At 39.6% G+C, this 23,072-nt stretch overlaps 1 protein-coding gene across 2 annotated transcripts in view; it reads right to left on the reverse strand.

The window, feature by feature from the left end:
* Positions 1-5,667: 5,667 nt before the first annotated feature.
* LOC135700558 (ATP-binding cassette sub-family C member 4-like) overlaps positions 5,668-23,072 on the reverse strand; it is a 31,325-nt gene continuing 13,920 nt past the window's right edge. For both annotated transcript variants that reach the window (XM_065221083.1, XM_065221082.1), the window contains 7 exons: positions 12,161-12,328; positions 10,449-12,093; positions 9,977-10,386; positions 9,722-9,922; positions 7,390-7,730; positions 6,381-7,320; positions 5,668-6,307 (listed from right to left, as the gene is read on the reverse strand). In XM_065221083.1, coding sequence (XP_065077155.1) covers positions 6,037-6,307; positions 6,381-7,320; positions 7,390-7,730; positions 9,722-9,922; positions 9,977-10,386; positions 10,449-12,093; positions 12,161-12,328 — 3,976 coding nt within the window. In that variant the 3' untranslated portion in view covers positions 5,668-6,036. The remainder of the gene's footprint in view (positions 6,308-6,380; positions 7,321-7,389; positions 7,731-9,721; positions 9,923-9,976; positions 10,387-10,448; positions 12,094-12,160; positions 12,329-23,072) is intronic.

The following is a 23,072-nucleotide window of genomic DNA, read 5'->3' on the forward strand; positions in this document are numbered from 1 at the left end:
GATCGGTTTACCCAAAAGTTGAAGCTTTGGTTGTGCTGGGCTATGCTTCCTAGAAAAAACGACCAACTCAGTTTTCTCCGTGGAGAATTCGATACCTAGCTGGATAGCCCAAGTAGACAAATTGTCTAAGGTATCCTGTAAGGGTCCTTGCAGGTCGGCCTCTCTGGGTCCTGTCATAGACACTACTCCGTCATCTGCAAGTTGTCTCAACGTGCAGTTGTCCCTTAGACAATTGTCAATTTCTCTGACGTAGAAATTATACAGAAGGGGGCTTAAACATGAGCCCTGGGGGAGACCCATGTAGCTAAATCGTGAAGCTGTAGAGTTTCCATGAGAAAAGCTCATATGTTTCTCTGACAGCAAATTGCACAAAAAGTTATTAATTAATGGAGAAAGGCCACAAGCGTGGAGTTTGTCTGAAAGGACTTCAACCGATACTGAATCAAAAGCCCCCTTAATATCCAAGAAGACAGAAGTCATTTGCTCTTTATTAGCAAAAGCCAACTGAATTTCAGTGGAAAGCAACGCGAGACAGTCGTTCGTTCCCTTGCCCCTACGGAAACCAAATTGAGTATCTGAGAGTAGGTGGTTCAACTCAACCCATTTGTCCAGGCGAAAAAGGATCATTTTCTCCAACCATTTTCGAATACACGATAACATCGCAATGGGACGATACGAATTGTGATCTGACGCGGGTTTTCCAGGCTTTTTAATGGCTATAACTCTCACCCGCCTCCAATCATCCGGAACAATATTAAGCTCCAGGAAGTTCAACATGCGCCTCTTAGCGACGTCTGGGAGGTTCTTCAACAAGTTGAACTTGATTCTATCAGCCCCCGGAGCCGAATTGCCACACGAAAGGAGCGCGAGTGAGAGCTCCAGCATTGAAAAAGGCTGGCTGATCTCGTCTACCGAATTCGTCGTTTCGCGAGGAATCATCTGTGCCGGCACAGAATCAGGACATACTTTTCGCGCGAACTTGAGGATCCAACTATCGGAGTACTCCTCGCTCTCGTTGTTTGAAGACCGGTTACGCATCCTTCGCGCCGCATTCCAAAGCGTATTCATCGACGTTTCGCGCGATAATCCGTCCACGAATTGCCGCCAGTATCCGCGTTTCTTGGCTTTGATGAGGCTCTTGAGTTCGCGTTCAACAGCCGAGTACGCTTCGAAATGTACGGGTGTTCCACGTTTCCGGAAAAGCTTAAACGCGTCGGACTTTTTACGATAAACCTCAGTGCATTGCTGGTCCCACCAAGGGAAGGGGAAGGAGGTTTCCTACGGAAAGACGTTCCTGGAACCGGCCGAGTTTGAGCTTGAAGCGCGCTGTCCAAGATCAGATTGGAGAGGAAGTTATATTCCTCCAACGGTGGAAGCCCTTCTACCGACGTTAGGGCATCTTCTATCACATTCTTGAACTTTGTCCAATCGATATTACGGGTAAGATCGTATGCGACGTTAACGGGTTCCGACGGATTGAACCCACTGGCAACTGAAACTTTGATCGGCAAGTGATCACTACCGTGGGGATCTTGGATCACATTCCACGTGCAATCCAACGATAATGAGTTAGAGCAAAGTGTGAGGTCTAATCTACTTCCATTCGAGGATGGGCCAGCCAAACGTGTTACTTCTCCATTGTTAAGAATTGTCATATTAAAGCTGTCGCAGAGGTCATATATCAAAGTAGAACGGTTGTCATCATACAGTTCCCCCCAGCCTGTACCGTGGGAATTCAAATCTCCCATAAACAACCGTGGAGCAGGAAGTACCGAACAGATATCTGAAAGTTGTTTGCGATTAACAACGGCTCTAGGAGGAATATAAACAGAAGCAATACAAATGCTCTTACCTTTAATAATAGCCTGACATGCAACAACTTCAATACCTGAAAATTGTGGAAGATTCACTCTATAGAAGGAATGGCACTTTTTGATCCCCAAAAGTACCCCTCCTCCACGCGAATCCTCACGATCCAGTCGAATAATGTTAAAATCATAAAAAGGAAGATCGATATCTGAAGAGAGCCAAGTTTCACAAACAGCAAATGCATCACAATCATTATTGTGAACTAAAAACTTAAAAGAATCTAATTTAGGAATGAGACTTCAACAATTCCACTGTAGAACAGTGATCAAATCCCCGACCTCGTTTGGAAAATTATCCATCGAAGGAAATGATTGCTGCAATGAGGGGCCACTTCAATGTCAATTGCTTCAAGAGGGTCTTCACAGAAGGAAGCATTGCCAGAACAATGCTTTTGAGAGGATCAGAAATATTGAGGTACTTGAGAATATCGTCCACAATTTTATCAAATGAGAACAACCCGGATGAAGAAGGGGCTTCTGTTCTTAAAAATGGGCCATCAGGGGTTTTTGATGTCCCCGGGAGAGATGGAAAGTTCTGGTTATAGTCAGTTCTGCGGAAACCAGGAGGAGTTGAAACTTCCTTTTTTCCATCACTCCTTGATTTGGGCAAGCTGATTTGGGGTTCCTTATCTGCAACTTTCCGCGAACGGATGCGTTTTCGTTTCCGTGCAGAACCTTCCGGAAAACTGAAAGAAACTCCCTCCTCAGCCAAGTCAGAGTCAGACTCGTCATCAGACAAAACAGCAAAGGGATTTTTGTCGTTGGTTGATGGTGTGGCTGTTTTTAGCATTGCTGCAAAAGACTGCCTGGAACGCTCCTTAAGAGAGCGTTCTAGTTTCTCCCCGCGTTGTTTGTACGCCGGGCACGATGAGAGACCATGAGGAGTTCCCTTACAGTACACGCATTTTGGTGCAGTGACTGTGCAGGCGCCATCCTCGTGCTTCTCCCCGCATTTGGAACAGCGTGCCTTGCTGCCACAGTGAGAGGCCGTATGTCCCAACTGTTTGCAATTTTGGCAGTTCATGACCCGAGGAACAAACAAACGCACAGGTAGCCGAAGTTTTCCCAACTCGATGTAGTGAGGAAGGGCTGAACCAGAAAAGGTCACCCGAAACGAGTCTGTGGGGGTAAAGCTCTTTTTACCCTCGCTGAAAGATACTGAGTTCAGCTTCTGGACTTCCAGTATCTCAACCATGGGAAGCAAGGGGTTCTTGAAACGGCCAACCGCTTGCTTCGCCAAGATCTCGGGGGTCAGACTCGCTTCGGTGACCACACCTTCGATCTCCACATTACGAGCTGGGATGTACACTCTATACTCGAGTGTAAAGAGCTGGGAGGCAGCAATCTCGTTAGCTTGTTTCAGGTTAGAGACGACAACGCGAAGTTTATTGTACCTCACCTTCGAGATTTCGGTCACGGCCGAGAACCGCTTCGTCAGATCATTAGTAATTTGCATTATATTCAAAGGTTTCTTTTTGGGCTGAAAGTAAACAATCCATGGGCCAGTCGAGTCTTCTGGGTAGGCTCGCGATCGGGGGCTTATCTGTCCCTGTCCATTACCAGACTGAGATGACGAAGCAGGGATGGCATCATCTGATTTCTGGGATGACAGACGTTTTCGACCCTTCTTGCTATCGCGTGGCAAAGTGGTGTCATCTTCCGACAAAACGTCCATTTCGTCTTCTGACAAAATGTCCATTTTGTCGTACTAGTGGGAGCGAAAAACGCTCTACCACTGCAACGATAATCAAAATTACTCGGACACAATACACGAGAAAAAAAAATACAAACACAGAAACACAAACTTAAAATTTAACTGATGGGAGAAAGGAAGAAACAAGAACAAAAACTTATCTGATAATCCTATACTACTACCACCGAGCGTTTACACAGCAGCAGCGGAGCGATGCGCAGCTTTGATGATCTTCGATCCGCGTGTGCGGGCGGTCTTCGTTGGTGTGTGCTTGTATGAAGCTCGGCACTCAGCTGAACACACGAGATGGATGAGCGGTTTGAATGTGGAGGCAGATGCTGACACTCGATGACGATGATCCGTGTGCACAGGTATGCGTGACCACGCACCGATGGTGCGTAAAATGGTTGGCGAATTGGCAATCGCAAAAACAATTTTCCTTCCGATGATGCCGAAAACACACTTTCTTCTCAGAAAAAAAAACTCACTTTTTGATAAATTTATCGGGAATTATGCCAGGAATCACTAAGCGAGAAAAAAACTGATTATTTACGTCAAATAATAGCGAGAAAACTTCCAAATTAACGGAGCGCGAAACAAGTCGACCGTACTTCTTGCTAGGACGCGGTGGTGACCTTGTGTCTTGTTGTTTTGAATTGATTTGACAGTTCATTTGAATACACGGTCAATAAGGTCAACCCAAATTTTCGTTCAGTTTACTCATTAATCGCACAAAGTGATAACTCGAGTCGCAACATTCCGTATGGCGGCGCTAGTGTTTCTAACGTATTTTAATTTGAATTCTTACACATAATTTTTCGAAAAATTTGTTTAACTGTTTGGATGTCTGTTCTCTGTGGTAGTAGTAACACTTCCTTCAGCAAAAAGCAAATAGATCCGCACGGCAAGAGAGAACTATGCGGACTGATTTGCATATATTTAATAAAAACTCTCCTTAGTATCTGCAGTCCAAAATTGAAAACAATCCTTAGAAAATTTCCTGAGTCTATTTATAAATCTTTTTGAATACTCGTCAAAATTCTGTTGGAGTTATTCTTAAAATTCACAAGCTATTCGCTTCATGATCCCCATACACGAAGTGGTTCCCTATGAGGTTCTTTTCATAACATTTATGGAATTAAGATATAATTACCAAGGAATTCATAAGAATTACCAAGGAATTCATTTCAGAACTTCCTTTCTTCTTCCCTGAAATTCTTTGGAATTCAACTCAGTCAACTTGTTTTCCGACGATCTAGTTTTCCGTACTGAGTACCAATGCTACCGAAGGCAGCTCCCACACCTGGACATTACCTATGTGACATGTGACATAGGCTATGTCCTCAGATATGTTATGCCTTAGAAAATCCTGATGGCACCAACTGACCCTTTAGACATTCTCTGAATTATCTTGGAATCCTGGTCAGATTTCTTTTAGGATGTTTACCAGAATTTCGTTATTATTCACCTCAGCATTTCTCTTGAATTAACACTGTTATTCCATTTTAATTCTTTTTTAAAATCCATAAGTACAATCAATTCTCCACAACTTGATGTCCACTAGCTCGATACCGAGTTATAGAACCATAGAAAAAAATTATTTCATGGTTACTGTGATAGCGATTTTGTATGGGATTGTTATTCTATAACTCGATAACTCTATAACTCGATGGTCCCTTGAATATCGAGTTGTAGAGAGTTCACGGTAGATTCTTTTCAATAAAGTAGCCAAGTGCGGACCCACTGTACGACGGATTTCAATTAGCCGTTGTATCTGTCTCTCTCAATGAAGCGCACACGTGTTTTGCTATCCATGCTTTCTGTCAGATTAAATTAAATTCAATTGGTAACAGGACGCCAAACAGTTTAAGCAGGCGCTTGGACAAATATGAACCATCATACGTTTGTCATGCCGTGCACATACGACGGCGCGTTGGAATAAATTGGCGTGGCGCAAAGTGGAATTGAGATACGAGCGTTAAATCGTCATTACCTACCGTAACTGTAGTATCATAGTGATGATTTATTACTTGATGCATGTGATTTGTCAAGGCATTTCGTTTTAAGTGCGTGCTTAGAACAAAATATTTATTACAGTAAATGAACATAATAAGTTGAAACAATATATATCCACGTCACATAATTTAATATCGGTATATATTCAAAATGAGCCTAGAGACATGTTAACATTAAATTTTAAAGTGGTTTGAACTTAGAATATGGTTTTTTACTCGACAAACTGGCGATCAGTGTCTCACAGATTCCGTATTTAAATAACTAATTTTAAAGTAATATAAACTGGTGGTAACACCTACTGGCTGCAGATTCGTTAACAATTAAGGTTGCATCAACCGTAAAAATTTGCTCTTGGTATTCGTTATACACGATTAATTTGTTCGAAACAAACATTGATAAGGACACTTTTTGTACTTCTGGTCGCACCGCATCGCCCAAGCTCTATCTCCACATCCTCGTCTACCCACTGGCCGCCAATTCATCGTACTTCTGTTTGGCAATTTGTATGAGTCTCTCCGATTCCGACGGTCCGGTGGCAAGAACCATTTCCTTAAAGACACCCACCGGCATCTGCAGCAGATCGTGTGGGGTGCCGAATTCGACCGATTCGCCTGCATCCATGACCAAGACCCGATCCGAATCCATAATGGTGTTCAGTCGATGGGCGATGGTCAAGACGGTGCAGTCGGCAAACTTTATACGGATCGTCTCCTGAATCAGACGGTCGGTGCTAGAATTAAGAATAGTTGAAAGTTAATATCATGTTCATTACGCGAACGTCTGTTTTGCTGATGAATACGTACTTTGGATCCACGTTCGCTGTGGCCTCGTCCAGTACGAGTACGCGATTACTTCTCAGGATGGCACGGGCCAGACAGATCAGTTGTCGTTGCCCGACGCTGAAATTCGAGCCTCCGGCGGCAACCGCCATCTGCAGACCCAATGGACCGTTAGCAATTTCTTTCAACTCGACTTGCCCAAGTGCATTCCAGAGTTCCGAATCTGGGTAATCTTCAAATGGATCGAGATTTTTCCGTAACGTTCCGGAAAATAGAACCGGATCTTGAGGAATGATAGAAACCTTGGATCTCAAATTTTCCAATGAGATCTCCCCAGTATTCACTCCATCGATAAGAATATCTCCCTCGATCTGCGCCAATCGGAACAGAGCTCCTATTAGAGAGGATTTTCCAGCTCCGGTACGTCCCACGATTCCAATCTTTTCCATGGGGTTTATCTCAAAGTCCAAATTCTTCAGAACCAGGTTTCCACCCTCGTAGTATCGATAGTTGACATTTTTTAACCGGATACGCCCAGCTTCCGGCCAACCTTTGTTCAAAATCCTCGGTGGGTCCGGTTGCTTTTCAGGTTTCAGATCCCGATACTCCAGTAGACGTTCGACAGACATCATAAAGTTGGCGACTTCCGCGCTCTGTCGAATACCCCACTGCATCATTCCGGTTAAGGCCATCGCTTGAGTGATGGCCAATCCTACCCTGTCGCCCAGAATGTTGGTATCGAACAGAAGAAAACTAAATACAACGACCATAAGAAAAATTAGACACAGAAGGTCCAACGCAAAGCCAAACGCTGTGCTGCTGGTGAGAAACATGTAGAAGGCAGCCGTGTGAATGTCCTGATGGGAGTCGAATTCCTTGATCAATTCACCCTGTGCGCCGAAGGCACGAATTGTAGGAAGCCCGGCTAGCGATGCAGCTAGATGCGAGAAGACCGGAGAGCGTGCTGCAATTAACAAATCGTAATTTAGTGTGTGACTATGTGTGTGTGTTGCGACGATCGAAATATACTCACTGATTCCCTCGAGACGCTTGATGTTCTTCGAAGTCTTCAGATAGATCTTCCTCAGGTAAACAAATATGACTCCCAGAAACGCCAGCGGGATCAGAAACATCGGATTAACAATCACCGTTACGATAATCGTACCGATCATGTTGAGAATGATTTGCGACGCATCGAGGATCGCCTTCGGCAGGAGTTCATCGACCGATCCCATGTCCTTGGAAAACCGATTCAGAATGCGCCCGGATGGGTTCGTATCGTAGAAACGCATCGATGTCGAGACGCACCCCTTGAACATGGCGTCGTGGAGATTCTGCGAAGCACGGACCGACGTTCGGTAGAAGCTGATCGATCTGTGGATATGGGATCAAGATTAGATAACGGGCTTCTAGTACCGTTGGTAAATGTTAAACCCTTCTGGGTTATTCATTTAGAGGAAGGGGGTATTGGAGTAGGTTTTTTAATGACACTCTAAAGACTTACGGGAAAGCTGCCATTTTCTTAAGAGTCATTTCAAACGTTAAGAGATGCTATTTGTGGTCTTACAATAATCTTTCCTCAGAAAAAAAGTCGGCTTCATATTTCCACAGATTTCAAAATTAGTTTTAAGTGTCTTACAGCAAACACTGTAAGACACTTAAAACTAATTTTGAAATCTGTGGATCTGTATCATTCTTAAGATGCTCTCTCGGTACTGAATATAAGTTTTTCAAAGGTGATTGTAATAATATTCAATAGCAGGTTCAGGGGATGTCAGATCATGGCTGGCATGATTTGGTTTGAGGATATATAGTCGATTACACGTCCGATGAATATAGGAGACAAATCTGTAGCCTGATATAGTGAAAGAATATGTTTCACTACGTTTCACATGCAAATCCGGGTCACTTCAATGTCAAGTTATGAAGATTTTGAGAGCAGGCCTGATGAACCCCCGGAAGTGTTTAGTAATCGTTAGACTTTAAAGGGTCTTCTGCAGTGAATTTGGAGTTCGGAAGGTGCAGTTTTGCGCCGGTCTAAGAAACTTCGACGGCAGGTTCAGGATAAATGTTCTTTTAAGTTGCGATCAAGAGCCAACGTGAAAGATTTTCATCCTGGATGACTGCTTGCTTCCGACTTGATCTGGGCTCAGAACACATTTTTGCAGACTTGCTTAATTTATTTCTTGAGGTTCTACCACTGCCTTTGTTGCGATATCCTGCTGAATTTTAGCCCTCGCTTGCGTGTGGGAGGATCCATCTCTACTTACGTTCCCTAATTTCTGTCCATATCGGCCGCTGATGACATCGACGATGCTTTTGACGGTAGATATTGTTAAACACCGCTTTAGGTTCACGAGACTAAGCAAAGTACCAGAACTATTATAGTGAGTCCATAGGACTCGACAAGTATGTTGAGTACCAAGGGCATTTTTTCAGGGTACTCTACATTTGGCTCCGAAACGCTGGTCTTATAGTTCTTTCTGCGCACGAGATGTAGACGATGGGAGGAACGGGTATATGAAAAAAGCGTATGATAAATCATCCTGGAATGTAGAAAGCTACTAAAGCTGGAAGAGAACGATGGACGGTTAGAGTATCGGCCAATAATCCCAGGGGTTGTTCAAAAACGACGGGGAAGGGGGTACTGGCGAGTGACTTTGGGCCATACAAATGTCCAAAACATTTAGTGGCGATTGTATCAGGGCGGTAGCCTTTTTGGTGACTTGGTTACTTTTTTCAAGCTAATCACTAAAAGTCTCCTTTTTAACGCCAAGCCTTAGTGTCTCACGTTTTCTTGCAATCAGTCAATATTTGCTACTTTTTTAGCCTGAATTTACTGAAGTAAACAATGAATTTCATTGAAGTTCAGTTGACTTCTGGTAGGGGCGATGGGAGTAAGTCTATAGAAATTTAGACGAAAGTTTCTAAGATTTTAAGGTGAATAAGTATAGCGGTTTTTAAAGGCTACTCCATAGAACTTTGTTGACAAATTTGAAAGTTTTTAATAGAAATTCAACAGGACTTTGAGATTTATTTAAACTTGAGCCCAACATTCTCTGGCTTGAATTTTAAATGTCACGAAGTCCTCAAGATCCTTCCATGCCTCCTGTAGACTTCCATTTGAATTCTCTCAGATTAGAGTTCATTAGACGATATTTTGTATAACAAATGTCCTCTAAATTGCCTCTTGAAGTCTAGGTCTTTAAAGGGTTCTTTCATTAATTCCTCTAGTAGCTTAGAAATTAGCTCTTGATAATTCAAAACTTATGGCCAGAAGGAAGAAATTACGAGACATCCCCGGATAAATGATACTGTCCCGTTAAAAACGGCACGTATGGTTAACCTAATTCCGAAGAACTTACCGTGAGATTGCTATGAAGAAGATACCGATCACTAGAGCTCCGTGCACTGCCATGCAGAGTTCGGTACTTAGTAGCGATGTATTCTGGGAATCCACCTCCGGTAGTGGATCTTCCAGGATGAAAGACGTATTGGTTCGCTCGATAGCAACTCCATCGGTGTGATTGTGCCGTATAAAGATACGCTGCTCTTCTTGGGATGTCCTGCAAAAAAAAACATGTTACGAACGAACCCTACAAAAGCACCAATCGACATACCAAAAAGCAACCCAAAAATCAGCACCGCTGGCAGCCAACTGCGTTGCTAGAAACAGCACAAACAAGAAAAGTAGTATCACAGGATTTGCGCCACTGCGAACGTAATTGAGCAGGACCGATCCCTGAACGGTTCCCTTGGAGCTCAGCTCCATGTTCTGGTCGGCTTCCGGAGATTTCGATTTTTCCTTTTCACCCTTCTCCTGCTCGTCCTCGGCGAAGTCATCCAACGACTGGTGCGACGAGGCAATGGACCTCGATGATGTACGTGAATCTCGACGACTTCGCTTATCTGACGTCATGATCGAGCTTTCCCCGTCACCGGCTTCCTCCTCCAGTTTCTGCAGCAGTTCGACAAAATCAATTCCATTTTGAGAGAGATCATATGGTGTTCCCTGTATTGTTATTTTACCCTAGAAATTATAAAAAAAAATACTTAAATTTCAATAATAACCTGGATGCAGGAAGTACTCACCTCGTTCATCACAACGACCCAATCGGCTTCCTTTAGAAAATGAACCTGATGGGTCACCAATATCCTCGTCGCTTTCAGCTTACCCAGACGTCCCCGAGGACCTATGCAGGTATCGAACAAATGCCGTCCAACATGGGAATCTACCGCGCTCAGAGGGTCGTCCATTAGAAAGATATCAGCCCGACGATACACCGCTCGAGCTAAACTGATCCTAGCTTTCTGTCCTCCGGACAATGCTGCTCCTCGTTCTCCTATGATTGTCTTATCGCCATTAGGTAGCTGTTCAAAATCCCTCAATAACGCACAAGCCGTCACAACAGCATCGTATCGGTCCTTTTCCATGGGTTGTCCGAACAGAATATTTTGCCGCACCGTTCCGGCAAACACCCAAGGTTCCTGGCTCACGTAGGCAAACTTACCTTTGCTAACAATCGCTCCGGATTCCAGGGGAAGCTCTTTCAGCATGGCTTGCAACAGTGATGACTTACCCGCGCCTACTGGACCTATGATTCCTATCAAAATGCCTTTACGGAAATCTACGTTGATATTCGACAACGTAGCAGTCTTCCAAGATTCATCCTCCTCTTCCATCTGTTTGACCGTTTCAACGATCTTTGGCACTGGTACAGACCCATTTTTGGCATCGGATTTAGCCGTTGGATCCACCTGACGTTTCACTGCTCCCCACCGAGCGGTAACGTTCTTCAAGGAAACCGCCACGTTCGGAGGTAGCTGCGTATCCGATTCGATTAACTTCTGTTTCTCCGAAATATCCCCATTAGTTTCAAACTCGTTAAGGAATTTCTCCTTGGCTCCGGAGATTTCTCCTTCCTTTTCGGCATATTCTAGGAACCGTTGCAAGCGCTTCATAGCGACCAGCGCCTCAGCAATCTCCGCAATACCTCGCACGAACATAGCAGACATCGTGTTTGCCAGGATAGCGAAATACGTCGATACCACAAACACCTTAGCAGCCGTCAGATCATTCCCCAGTAAAACCATAGCCATCATCGTACAGAACAACGCCATCCTGGTTGTAAACAACAAAAACGTCATGTACAGTCCCCGCACGTACGCACTCTTCTTCACAATTTTCAGCTCCAGTCTCCTAGCTAGCTTAATCAATTTCGAAAAAGGCTTCTCCCAAGCATACATCTTAATGACCTGAATCCCCGAGATGATTTCATCCATCAGCCGAATTCTCTCGTCCGTCCTCAGTGCCGTCTGCAGGCGAAAACGGGAAGTTAACTTGCCCGTATACGCCTGAATCGGTGTCACGATGAAGATCACAATCATCCCAATCAACCCAGCCACTCCGATCTCGATGTACAGCAACACCCCGACAATGATGCTCAACAGCGGAGCGGACCACATCGAATGCAGGAAAACCGACACGATATCAAACCGATTGACATCGTTCGATAGGAGATTGACCACCTTACCGGGTGCCGTATCACCTAAGGCCGTCCGGGACAATCGCAGTGCCTTCCGGTATATCACACTGCACACGGCGATTCGCACCTTCATTCCATTCTGGAAGCTACCCAGTATGTACTGATTGATGGTGATAACGCTCAGTGCATTCAACAGCACGATAGCGCCGGCATAGTAGAATGCATTCTCACGTGTAACGTCGGTGTCTTTCCTGTGGAATGCGATAGAGGTGTTTTTGAATAGGCACACACTGAATGGCGGAAAACAAAAAGACCAACCTGAAATATTGCAGCAGCCAGCCGAGGAAGATGGGCTGAGCCAATCGGATGAAGATGTCGTTGACGACGACGATGAAACCGAGCACGCTGTACTCCCACCAGAATGTTTTGAAGATAGCCTTGATGAGCGATGGCCGTCCCGGGCCGGACTGCTGTGCGAACCATTTTCTGGAAGGAAAATAAACCGAAAATAAAATAATAAAACAAGTGTATCTTTTAAAGGCTGGTCAAATTCATTCATACCAATGAAAAAGTACGATTAATTCATTGCAATAAAAACTAATCATTGTAAACATCATCAACAAAGAAAACTTAAGCATCGACCGTTTGACTTGATATTCATCAGTTTCTTACTTGATAACCATTTTAAAACTTATTCCGAACTTTACACAATATTGACTCAACTAAGCAATTGAAAACAAATTATGAGAAAGTCACGAACGAGTTCTCATTTTTGCTCTGGAAAAAAAAGGCGCCAATTTACGAGCGGTGTTGAGAGGATGTAAAGAAAGACAATAAAATTAATATTTTTCAAGCAAAATAACTCGAAAATTGAAAGTGAACGACTCCGCACCACTCAGGTTTGACTGAGTAACATGGATAGCTGCATAAATAATTAGCCAAATGCACCCCAATATCGGGGTCCTAAAAAAATGTTAAGTTTTTAGAAACGTGTATAAATTTCTGAAATTGTTGCATTACCATCTTATCTTTGACATTTTTAAACAGAAAAGATCACTAAATTTACCAAAGCGAATGTAAATCTATGGGCTTTGGGCAACCAAAGATGGATAAACCAGTAATCCACCAGAAGCACGATTATTTTGGATAAATTAGTGGAACAATTTTTGTTTCGTTTTGCAGGAAAAATATGCTCTCAGTTTTTCATCAAAACATAAAAAAATCACTAAACTTCAAAACATGAATTTTGTCGTAGCCTGATATTTTAGGCTTAAATTTGAACCAATAATGTTTACTTCTGAGTTATAGTTTCAGCTGGTCGAATTAGTTTGGTAGAAAATCGTGGAAAATTTAGCAAGAAAATAAAAAAGATTTCTTGATAAGCCATATTGATATTCAGGCTTTTTGAAACAAAGTATGCAACTAAATAAAAAAAAAAGCTAAAACTATAATTTGGGCACTAGAGGGATTAATCGGTGATCTATAAAACAATTACAAAAGTCCAATAGAATCGTCATGGTCATTTGAGAACTCTGATAATTTTACTAACGATTTATTCATTTTTAATTAGCAAAACTCGTTTTTTTAAACTATAAGGGTCACCGTGACCGGAGTAATTTGTGGTTGAAACATGAAGTATCCATCGGAAGATCCGGAACTACCGTAAAAGTGGTCATTTCATGCAACTGATCCTAGAGCTTCATAGTTTTTTTTTCGAAAACGTTTTGTAATGTGTTGTTTAATTTGTTGTTTTGTCCACAGTATAGACTCTGGGGAATATCCTAAACAACCGTAAATGTTGTAAATTGTCCGGAAGATCTGGAACAACCGTTAATGTGGTGAATTTATGATACTGGGCCTAGAGCTTCGTGATTTTTTTCAAAGATCTTGTTGCTGTTCTGTCAGAATAAACCCAGAGTATTGTTAGAAATATGGACCCTGGGTGACCCAGAGTGGTGCTCTGCATGACCCGGAATAGACCAACAAATTGTCTGTCCATGAAACTGATCTGTGAGTTCCTCAATTTTTTTGGAAGCACTTGTTTTTTTCTTTCTTGATTTGTTTTTCGTCGATCTTGTTTTCCGTACTGAGTACCAATACTACCAACGCCAGGGAGGCAGCTCCCACAACTGAACCCTACCTATCGACCCATCAGCTCATAAACTGGGGACCAACGGCTTTACTTCCCTAATTAGAGATTTTATGCCTCAAAAAATCCCGGCAGCGCCGATTGGGTTTGAACACAGGCCCTTTGGAATGAGAGGCAGTCATGAAAGCACTTGTTGATATGATTTCTGTGTGAATTTGCAGTAGTAACCGAAGTATGAACCCTGGAGGCCATGAAGTGATCCACCGGAAGATCGAAAGCAGCAATTTACAAAAACAAGAGTTTTGCGTTTTTGTTTTTCTAAACCATCTAAGAACGTCTTGTACTGCGTTGTAACTGGAATAAAAACATTGAAGATCAAAAGATGATCCAAAAGATGAAGAAATGATGATGACGATCAAAAGAAGATCAAGGCCATGAACCATTTTGGGGAAAAGAATCCATGGTCATCGTACAGTTATTAAGGTTGTTTGTTTGGGATCTTCTGGAGGATTATCCCGTGCCACCAGGGTCCATATTCTGATCACAACTCCGAACCAATGCTGATAACATATTAACGAGTGCATTCGAAAAAATCATGGAGATCTTTAATCAATCAGTTTTATTAATTGACCACTTTAACGAGTCTTCCAAGGTCTATAGTCTGGTCGCAAAACCGAAATAATTGTGACAGCTCATTAACAACTATTTTCAAGAGCGGACAAGTGGTCAATACATCAAACTGGTTCTATCATTTTCTTTACTTTATTGTCTTCTTTATTTCCATTTCGTCATGCCAGTGTAGACTACATACAATGATTATTACAATGTTTACTTACATACTATGCATTAATTCTATTCTTTTATTTATTTATTTATTTATTTAATTATTAATTTATTTTATTTATTTATTTGTCGTCAATCAGTGTAGACCGTTTTACAATTGTTGTCTTAAGTGCTATTTTTACAATTTTGTCTTTGTTTATATTTTTTATAATATGTCTTAAGAAAAAGTTAAAACATTACTTCTAGTTGACGTTATGCGACGAATTAAAATATTGCTTTAATTTAGTTTTTGTCATTGTAAAGTCAATGTTATCGCAGTGCTTATTATATGTATCCATCATTTGGTTCAAGGGTCCAAATTTGGCATAATTCGTACGATGACGATTTGTAGCAAATATATTTCTGTTTCGTAAATGCCTAGATGGTGTATATAAATTTAAGGATGACAATAGTTCTATTGAATCAATTCGATGTGATACGATATCGTTTACGAAAGAAATCATAGCAAATTCACGACGTTCTTTTAATGTTTGGATATTTATGAGCATACACCGAGCTGTGTAAGATGGCAGAGGAAATACAGTCCAACCTAACTTGCGGAGTGCATACAATAGAAACTGCTTTTGAACGGACTCTATTCTTTCTTCGTGTGTGATTGAAAAAGGTGACCAAACTATGCTGCAATATTCTAATATCGATCTTACATAAGCAATGTACAATGTTTTTATCGTATACGGATCGTGAAAGTTATAGCAGAAACGTTTTATGAAACCAAGCATGTTGTTAGCTCTGTTAATAATTGTGTTATAATGATCGGTGAAAGTAAGTTTTGAGTCCAAAATAACACCTAGATCCCTGACTCTATCACATTTTTCTACGATCTGGTTTCCTAAAGTGACTGTTATATCGGGTAGCTTTTGTTTTCTACTAATAGTAATGGAGTTACATTTTTTTATATTTAATTGTAGCAGGCTTTTTTGACACCAAGTATGGAATATTTGAATTTCCTCTTTGAATGTGATGATGTCTTTGGCATCTTTTATTTCCAAAAAAAGTTTAATGTCGTCAGCATATATTAAAACTTTCAATTTCTTAATAATGCAAGATATGTCATTGACGAAGAGAATAAATAAAAGTGGTCCTAAATGGGAGCCTTGAGGAACTCCTGAAGTGACATCAACGGGATTTGATATCTTTCCTTTGTATTTTACTATTTGATGACGGTCAGTTAAATATGATTCAAGCCACTTGAGGAGTGCGTAATGAATTCCCATTTTTTGAAGTTTAAAAAGAAGCATGGGTATGTCAATTCGATCAAACGCTTTGCTGAAATCTGTATACAACACTTCTACATGGTTTCCGTTATCCATTGCATTCAAGGAATAATTAATTAATTCGAGCAAATTCGTAGTTGTTGAACGGCCTTTAAAGAAGCCATGTTGCATAGTAGTTATTCTGTTTTTAATTTGAAGAAAGAGTTTTTCATTTACAATCGCCTCGAAAAGTTTCGGAATGCAAGAGATAATAGCTATACCACGATAATTACGTATGTCGGATTTTTTACCCGATTTAAAGATAGACACTAAAAACGAGTTTTTCCATATCTTAGGGAAGTTTCCGGATTCCAGTGACATATTGAAAATCCAAAATAATGGAGCAGTAAGTTCAATTGCTAAAGTTTTCATAAAAACTGGCGGAACACGGTCAGGGCCAGGACATTTAGATGCATCTAAATTGTTTAAACCCTTTAAGATATCATGAACCTTGATTTGACTTACGCTGATGTCACTTGAAAATTCTGGATATGATTCAAAATATTCACGGTCACGGTCCTCTTCTGAAAACGTAGTATATATTTCTTGGAAGAAATTTGCAAACAAATTGCATATATCATCCGAGTTCTCACCTATCCTATCGTCCAAATGCATCTTTGAGGGAAAATTATCAGATTTTAATTTGGTTTTCACATAATTGAAGAAGTTTCTAGGACAAGATTTTATTTCAAGTTCAGTTTTTAAATTATACTCCTCAAATGCCATATTCACGGCCAAATTTAACTGATCGCAAATGTCTAAATAGTATGCCAAAGTTTCTTCACTATTATATTTTTTATAAAATTTGTGCGCTTTTTGCTTTCGATTTTTTAAATTTTTCAGTTCCCTGTTGTACCAAACTGGATGTTTTGAATGACTCTGACGTCTTCTTCTTTTAGTTGGCACTTCTTCAAGAATTATTTCAAGCAACACATTGTAGAATACGTCAACTGCACATTCAACATTTCCTGCAGTTCTTAATATTGCTTGCCAATCGACAATGTTCAATCTATTTCTAATGTTATCATAATTTGCTGAATTGTAATCAAAGATTTCATCAAATTCGCAGTCGTTGGTTCTTTCATTTATGTGAACGAATAGAGAATACTCTATTGCTGTGTGAAACATTTCATTTCTCCATATGGGACTTAACGATTCAGTCACACAGAAATCTTCATAAGTATTTATTAATAAAAGGTCTAAATAACAATTTTGTTGATTTTTCACATGGTTAATTTGATAGAGTCCTAAATTTGCAATTTTGTCAAAAATGAAATGGAGTGTTTCATTTTCCCCAACGACTGGAAGTAAGATGCTTTCATTGTCCATATCAGAAATAAAGTCAACATTGCGTTGGTTAAAGTCCCCATATATATGAACTTTTACTTCAGGGGGTAAACTAGACAAAATTTCTTCCGCTTTTCCAAAAAACTTATCATACGTGTCCTTATGAGCATTGTTTGGAGGAAAGTATACCGAAGCAAAGACATGTGTTTCGTCTGCTACTTGCGCTTTTACCCATACATGTTCGAATTCTTTAAATTTAGTAGCCATAATAATTTCTGAATTCAATTGGGTCGAAATCGCTATTAATACTCCTCCTCCCGATTTTTTTCCAGACCATTGAAAATTGCGGTCGTCTCTATAAACGTTATAATTGTTACCAAAAACTTCTTCACTTCTCACACTATCATCCCAACTTGTTTCATTAGCGATTATGACAGAGTAAGTAGAACTTAATATATTTTTGTTAATTTCATTCATTTTACCGGCGCTTCTCATGCGGTTAACATTTTGGCAATATACCAAAATTTCTGTACTGGTCTGAAGATTAGGTGAAGAAGTTGATGGTAACCTGTCATTCATAAAACTATTATCAAAATTATTTACCCCTGATCCATGTTCCGAATTTGTTTCGTTCTGCAAAGTGTCGTGATCTTCGTTATTTTCTTCCTCTATGGAGTGTGTCAGTTTTGTAGAAAAATGCCTCTCCTTGATGTAGAGAAGTCGTCAAATCCTGGATAATGTCGGGGTCTGCCGGATCATTGTCTTCCTCCAAGGGGTGCGTCAATTTCGTACAAAACACGAATTCCTGCATACACACGCCTCGCATGATGCAGTTGCAGCCATCCCGTTATGCAAGTGCGCTGGAACGGTACGTGGGTATACATCGCACGCCGGGTAGGGGTTTAAGATTTCCCCTCGTTGGAATTGCATCGTGGGTCGATAGTTAGCCTGCGGCGGTCTGGAAAACCGATATTTCGCTGCCGCAAGAAGCTCTCGATCAGGTGGCAGTAGGTTGTTTCTATTCTGACTAACACTGCTGCGGAAACTGTTACGGTTAGTGTTGTTGTTTCGATGATTGTTAGATATGTTATTGTTGTTGTTGTTGCCAAAATTGTTGTTGTTGTTGTTGTGGTTGTTGTTATTTTTGCTGTTGTTGTTGTTGTTGTGGTTGTTGTTGTTGTTATTGTTGTTGTTTTTGTTGTTGTTGTTGTTGTTGTTGTTGTTGTTGTTGTTGTTGTTGTTGTTGTTGTTGTTGTTGTTGTGGTTGTTGTTGTGGTTGTTGTTATTGGTGTTTTTGTTGTTGTTGTTGAGCAAGTTTTGTTTCCTTCGCCTTCTAGCCTTTCCAGCTATTTTTTGCTGTATCAAACGGCGTGATTTTCGGTCATCGTACTCGGTCCAGTCTGCCTTCCATACCTTCCTGGTACCAAGTATACGCCACCCTGAGTCATCGTTGTTGTTATTTAATTCCACCTCCAAGCTGGGGCACGAGTCAGATGGCGATTGCAAAGGTGCAGCGCTACGTGTTGAGGCTATATTTGCTGACAGTGACTTCAGCTCGTCAAGAATATCGAGTTCCAGCACAGAGTTAGAGCTCATGGTACAACTTGCCGCAATGTCGAGCGACAGCTGGTTCAGTTGATTTATTTCATTACTGATATTTCGGAGCTCGGTGGATATATCTGACGTCACAGTTCTCAATGACGTAGACACACTGTCTTTTGTTGCCATCATAGCTGTATCGAAAAGCGATGTAGTGTGATTTTTGAGGGCAACGACACTGCCAGCTAAGGTGCTGTTTCTGTTAATTGCAGACAGTTCATTTTTTATGCCTACCAGCAGTACCTCCAGGCCTTCGACAGCTTCGTGAACAATTCGAGGATTTTCTTGCTGCATCGCGAAACGATGTGTCATTTCTGTGTTGGCATGCAGTTGCTCCGTTAGAAGTTTTTGTTGAGCCGCTAATTGATTGAATTCTAACTTTGCTTGCAGATGCTCTTGACACGAGTCGCAGCATGGTAGAAGATAAGAATTAAAATCCCCTACTTTTTTATTGTCCTTCCTGCGTAGTGAATTCCTCTGCACGGTCACTCCTACGCAGGCTGCATGAAATGTGCGTATGCAGCCAGTGCATTTCCACATCAGCGAATCAACGGAAGAGTCAAATGAACAAATTTCATAATTCATATTGAAATGAACGGAACCAACAGCTATCGCGCGAAATTACTACAGCGAGAACGAAACGTACGCAAAAAAAAAGCACAGAACGCACGTGGCTAGGAACGATTAAAAAACGCGTCCAAACCGATTGACGATCGATCGACTAAAAAAACTAATTCTGTTTTAGCTTAGTCCAAGAACAGAATTGGGCCACAATTAGCTCAAATCCCATATGCTGTAGCGTATACGTGTATAGGTTTAATAAATGTCCATTATGAAAACCATCCTTATGATATGCAGATTTAAAAATATGGTTCTCCTCATTGTTCTTTATCAGCAGTTCTTTCGGTCGATGCGTCGTCGACTTTGGAAAGCAACCATTTCATGATGAGTGTGTGAGTGATGACCACGTTTTGCGTCCATTGCTGCAATGGATGCGCTCTGCCCCCCGTTGGCGATACTGCCATACACTGAAACCACTGGAAGTGGATCCCGTTCTGATGGAGAAGGTTAATTGGATAGCGCAAGATAAAGTGTTTATTGTGTTGTACATTTTGATTATAGTTCTACTTTTTTTTATAGTGAATAAGAATCCTCGGCTCTGTAAAGTTAATTCGATTGAGCCTTATCAAATAAATTAATAAAGAAAAAACAATTACAGAACTTCCGGTTAAATTTGACATTTGATAGTCCTCAGAATTTTACATGTTTGGTTTACCGAAATGATTATATTTTATTTTAAATGGCAAGCTAAATGATGGCTAAAAACTAAAGATGTTCAAACAAAACCACTAAGTGGACCAAGTGTTAAAAGATATGTAACTTCTAAACACAATCTGGAGGCTGTCAATTACAACAAACAGTTTTGCTAATTTAAAGCTAAATATGCCTTTTAGGATGAATATGCTTCTATCGCACCAAATATTGTTGCTAGATTTTCAACAATCCAAATGGTGCTCAGTTTCTAGTCAAAGCTATTTAAAAAATATTATGACCGTTGGATAATGTCATAGTTTTGAATGACGAAAAAAAAAACATTGTTATTAAATATCAAGTTTGCTTCAAACTGTAACATTCTAAGAACTTCAAGATACAAGCTGCTTTTAGTTCAAGATTGTGCTTTACTAGCTATTTTTAGATACAATTTTTATAACGTTAGCTGAATAACCTTTGAATAATCTGAATATTGAGATGACCTAGTCTACGGCTAAAAATTTCATAAGTAAAGAATAAAAAAAAAATTTCTTAATCTTAATTTTGGGTTGATTTAATTTGATATTTTTAGATTATTTGTGTCTATCAGAATTAACGTAATACTTATAATTGCTCTAATTATTTTAGTTCAAATATTGGATATAAAGATTACCGAAATAACCGGTTTAAAGAAGCTTAAAAGCCGGTATTTCGATATTGCAGAATGGCACGGTATTACCGGTAAACCCGGTTTTATTCAAACCTGTTAAAGAACCCTAAAGCTGAAAAGTAATTTCGAGGAGACTTTTCTACACTGAAACAAAATCCATTGGTAAAAATGATTTATTGCTGGTTTAAATTAAATACCCTCACGAATAGATTTGTACAAAAAATAATTATATCTATCAAAACAATTATATCTATCAAAATTACTATCCTTTTTCACCAAGCATAGTAGTTTTGCCAGCATCAAAGTAAATTTGTTAACATTCATAGTCAACTATACTGAATTCATAGTAGATTTAACGGTAATAAGCATGGTTATATTGAGAATAAGTGTTTTCTGCAAAATAATATTCCTCACAATGGTCCTTGTTTCAGTGTAAGGAATTTTTAAGGAGTGTAATGAAGGAAAGTGAATTGTAAGCAGAATCCCAAGTAAAGAAGAAGGCAATTCTGAATAGAATTCAATGAAAATTCTGAGGAAAGCTTCATCGAAATTTCCAACAATGTTTTGAACTACATTTCAAAGAAATATTATGGTGAGATTCAAGGTTGTTCATGTAGTCATCTTTAGATTATTCAAAGATAAATCTTCAAGATTATGAGAGTTTTTTTTTTCCTGAATATAAAATGTTAGTTCTCAGACCAGACCAAGATGCTGGAACATAAGAAGCTTTGATGATTCAAAACCAACACACATGCGAAATTCCGTATTTCAAAATGTTTAATATTGAGAAATAAAAATAAATCAAGTGTCTGATTTTTTAAATTTCTGGCTCATTTAAAACTTCTTAGGTCTGGACAAATTTTCAAAGCTTTTCGTTTTTGCAATTTTATGTATCTAACACTTTGTAAAATTTGCGATAAATTCGACGTACAATACAAATGATCGACTCATAGATTTGTTTATCTTTTGATTTGAAAAAGGGATTACCAGTTTATGAAAAAAAAAAAAAAAAAAAGTTCTCCTCTATTTCGAAACCTGTCTATGTAATACGTTGCTATGACAAATAAGTGCACATCAAAAAAATCTTAATTTTAAGTGTGATGTAAACATTCATTCACGTTTTTCTTTTCGAAGTGTGTAAATTCTGAAAATTCTGAATTTTAATAGTGATGTAAACATTCAATCACGTAAACTTGTATTTCATTTCACGCAACCGAGCAACTTGTAAACAATGTTGTTTACAACATTGGCCTTTTGTATACAATATTTGCTACATTGCATGAAATTTCTCAGAACTTTACATGATATATAATGTAAACTTATATGATATGTGACGCTCCATTTATGTGCATCATATTGAACAGAAATTTACACTACTTTTTTCGAACTGTGAATATAAATTAGTAAATCTTTTGTTGTAAGAATACCCTAATAATCAAATATCATAAACGAACTACTAAATAATGAGAGAAGACATCTTGAACAACATAGTAACTAGAAAGATTTGAGAAATCTCAAGAGTGAATATCTTGTTTGATGCATTGCTTGTTATGTAAACATGAATGGTTTTTTATTTAATTTCCTGAAGTGATTTTTTTTCAACTCGAAAAACTACACGATATGATAAATTCCATTGAATTCTCAACAAGTTGAATGTTACTAAATATATATTTTCGAAGGAAAATAGAATGCTAATCATAGATTATTATCAATAACCTTAATCAATAAATTTGAATAGGACCATGCATTTGTTATTTAAAACGCTTATTCCACTGGTAAATTCCATCTAAGAATATATTTACATCTAAGAAAAATGTGTGCATCTTGTATGATTCATAGTTATGTTTAAAAAAATTTCTCCTTACTCCTCCAACAATTGCTAAAGAAGCCTCTTTTGATTTTTATTTTTTTAACTTTACCCCTAATCACCGCTTACATAATATTTCATTAATATCTCAATTTCGCGTTGCTACCAACGGTAATTACCGATTCATTAATTAAATCACGCATTATTAGCAATAATTATATAGTGACCTGAAAAAACGAAGCTGTTGTTCCTACAGGAGACTGTACTCCGACGGGGTTTCCTTTTGTGCAAGAAAAATATGATATTTTTTAAGAAAGGCTGTTTTGCACTTCTAGGTCAACAATATTATCAAAATATGATATATTTTCTTATAATTTATCAAAATAATGCAAAATGAAATGTGTTTCTTAATTTAAAAATCATGCTTCGAT

The sequence above is a fragment of the Ochlerotatus camptorhynchus genome, unplaced genomic scaffold (genome assembly GCF_037179485.1).
Source record: "Ochlerotatus camptorhynchus isolate MF236.1 unplaced genomic scaffold, CSIRO-AGI_Acam_v1.1 ptg000138l, whole genome shotgun sequence".
Lineage (NCBI taxonomy): Eukaryota > Metazoa > Arthropoda > Insecta > Diptera > Culicidae > Ochlerotatus > Ochlerotatus camptorhynchus.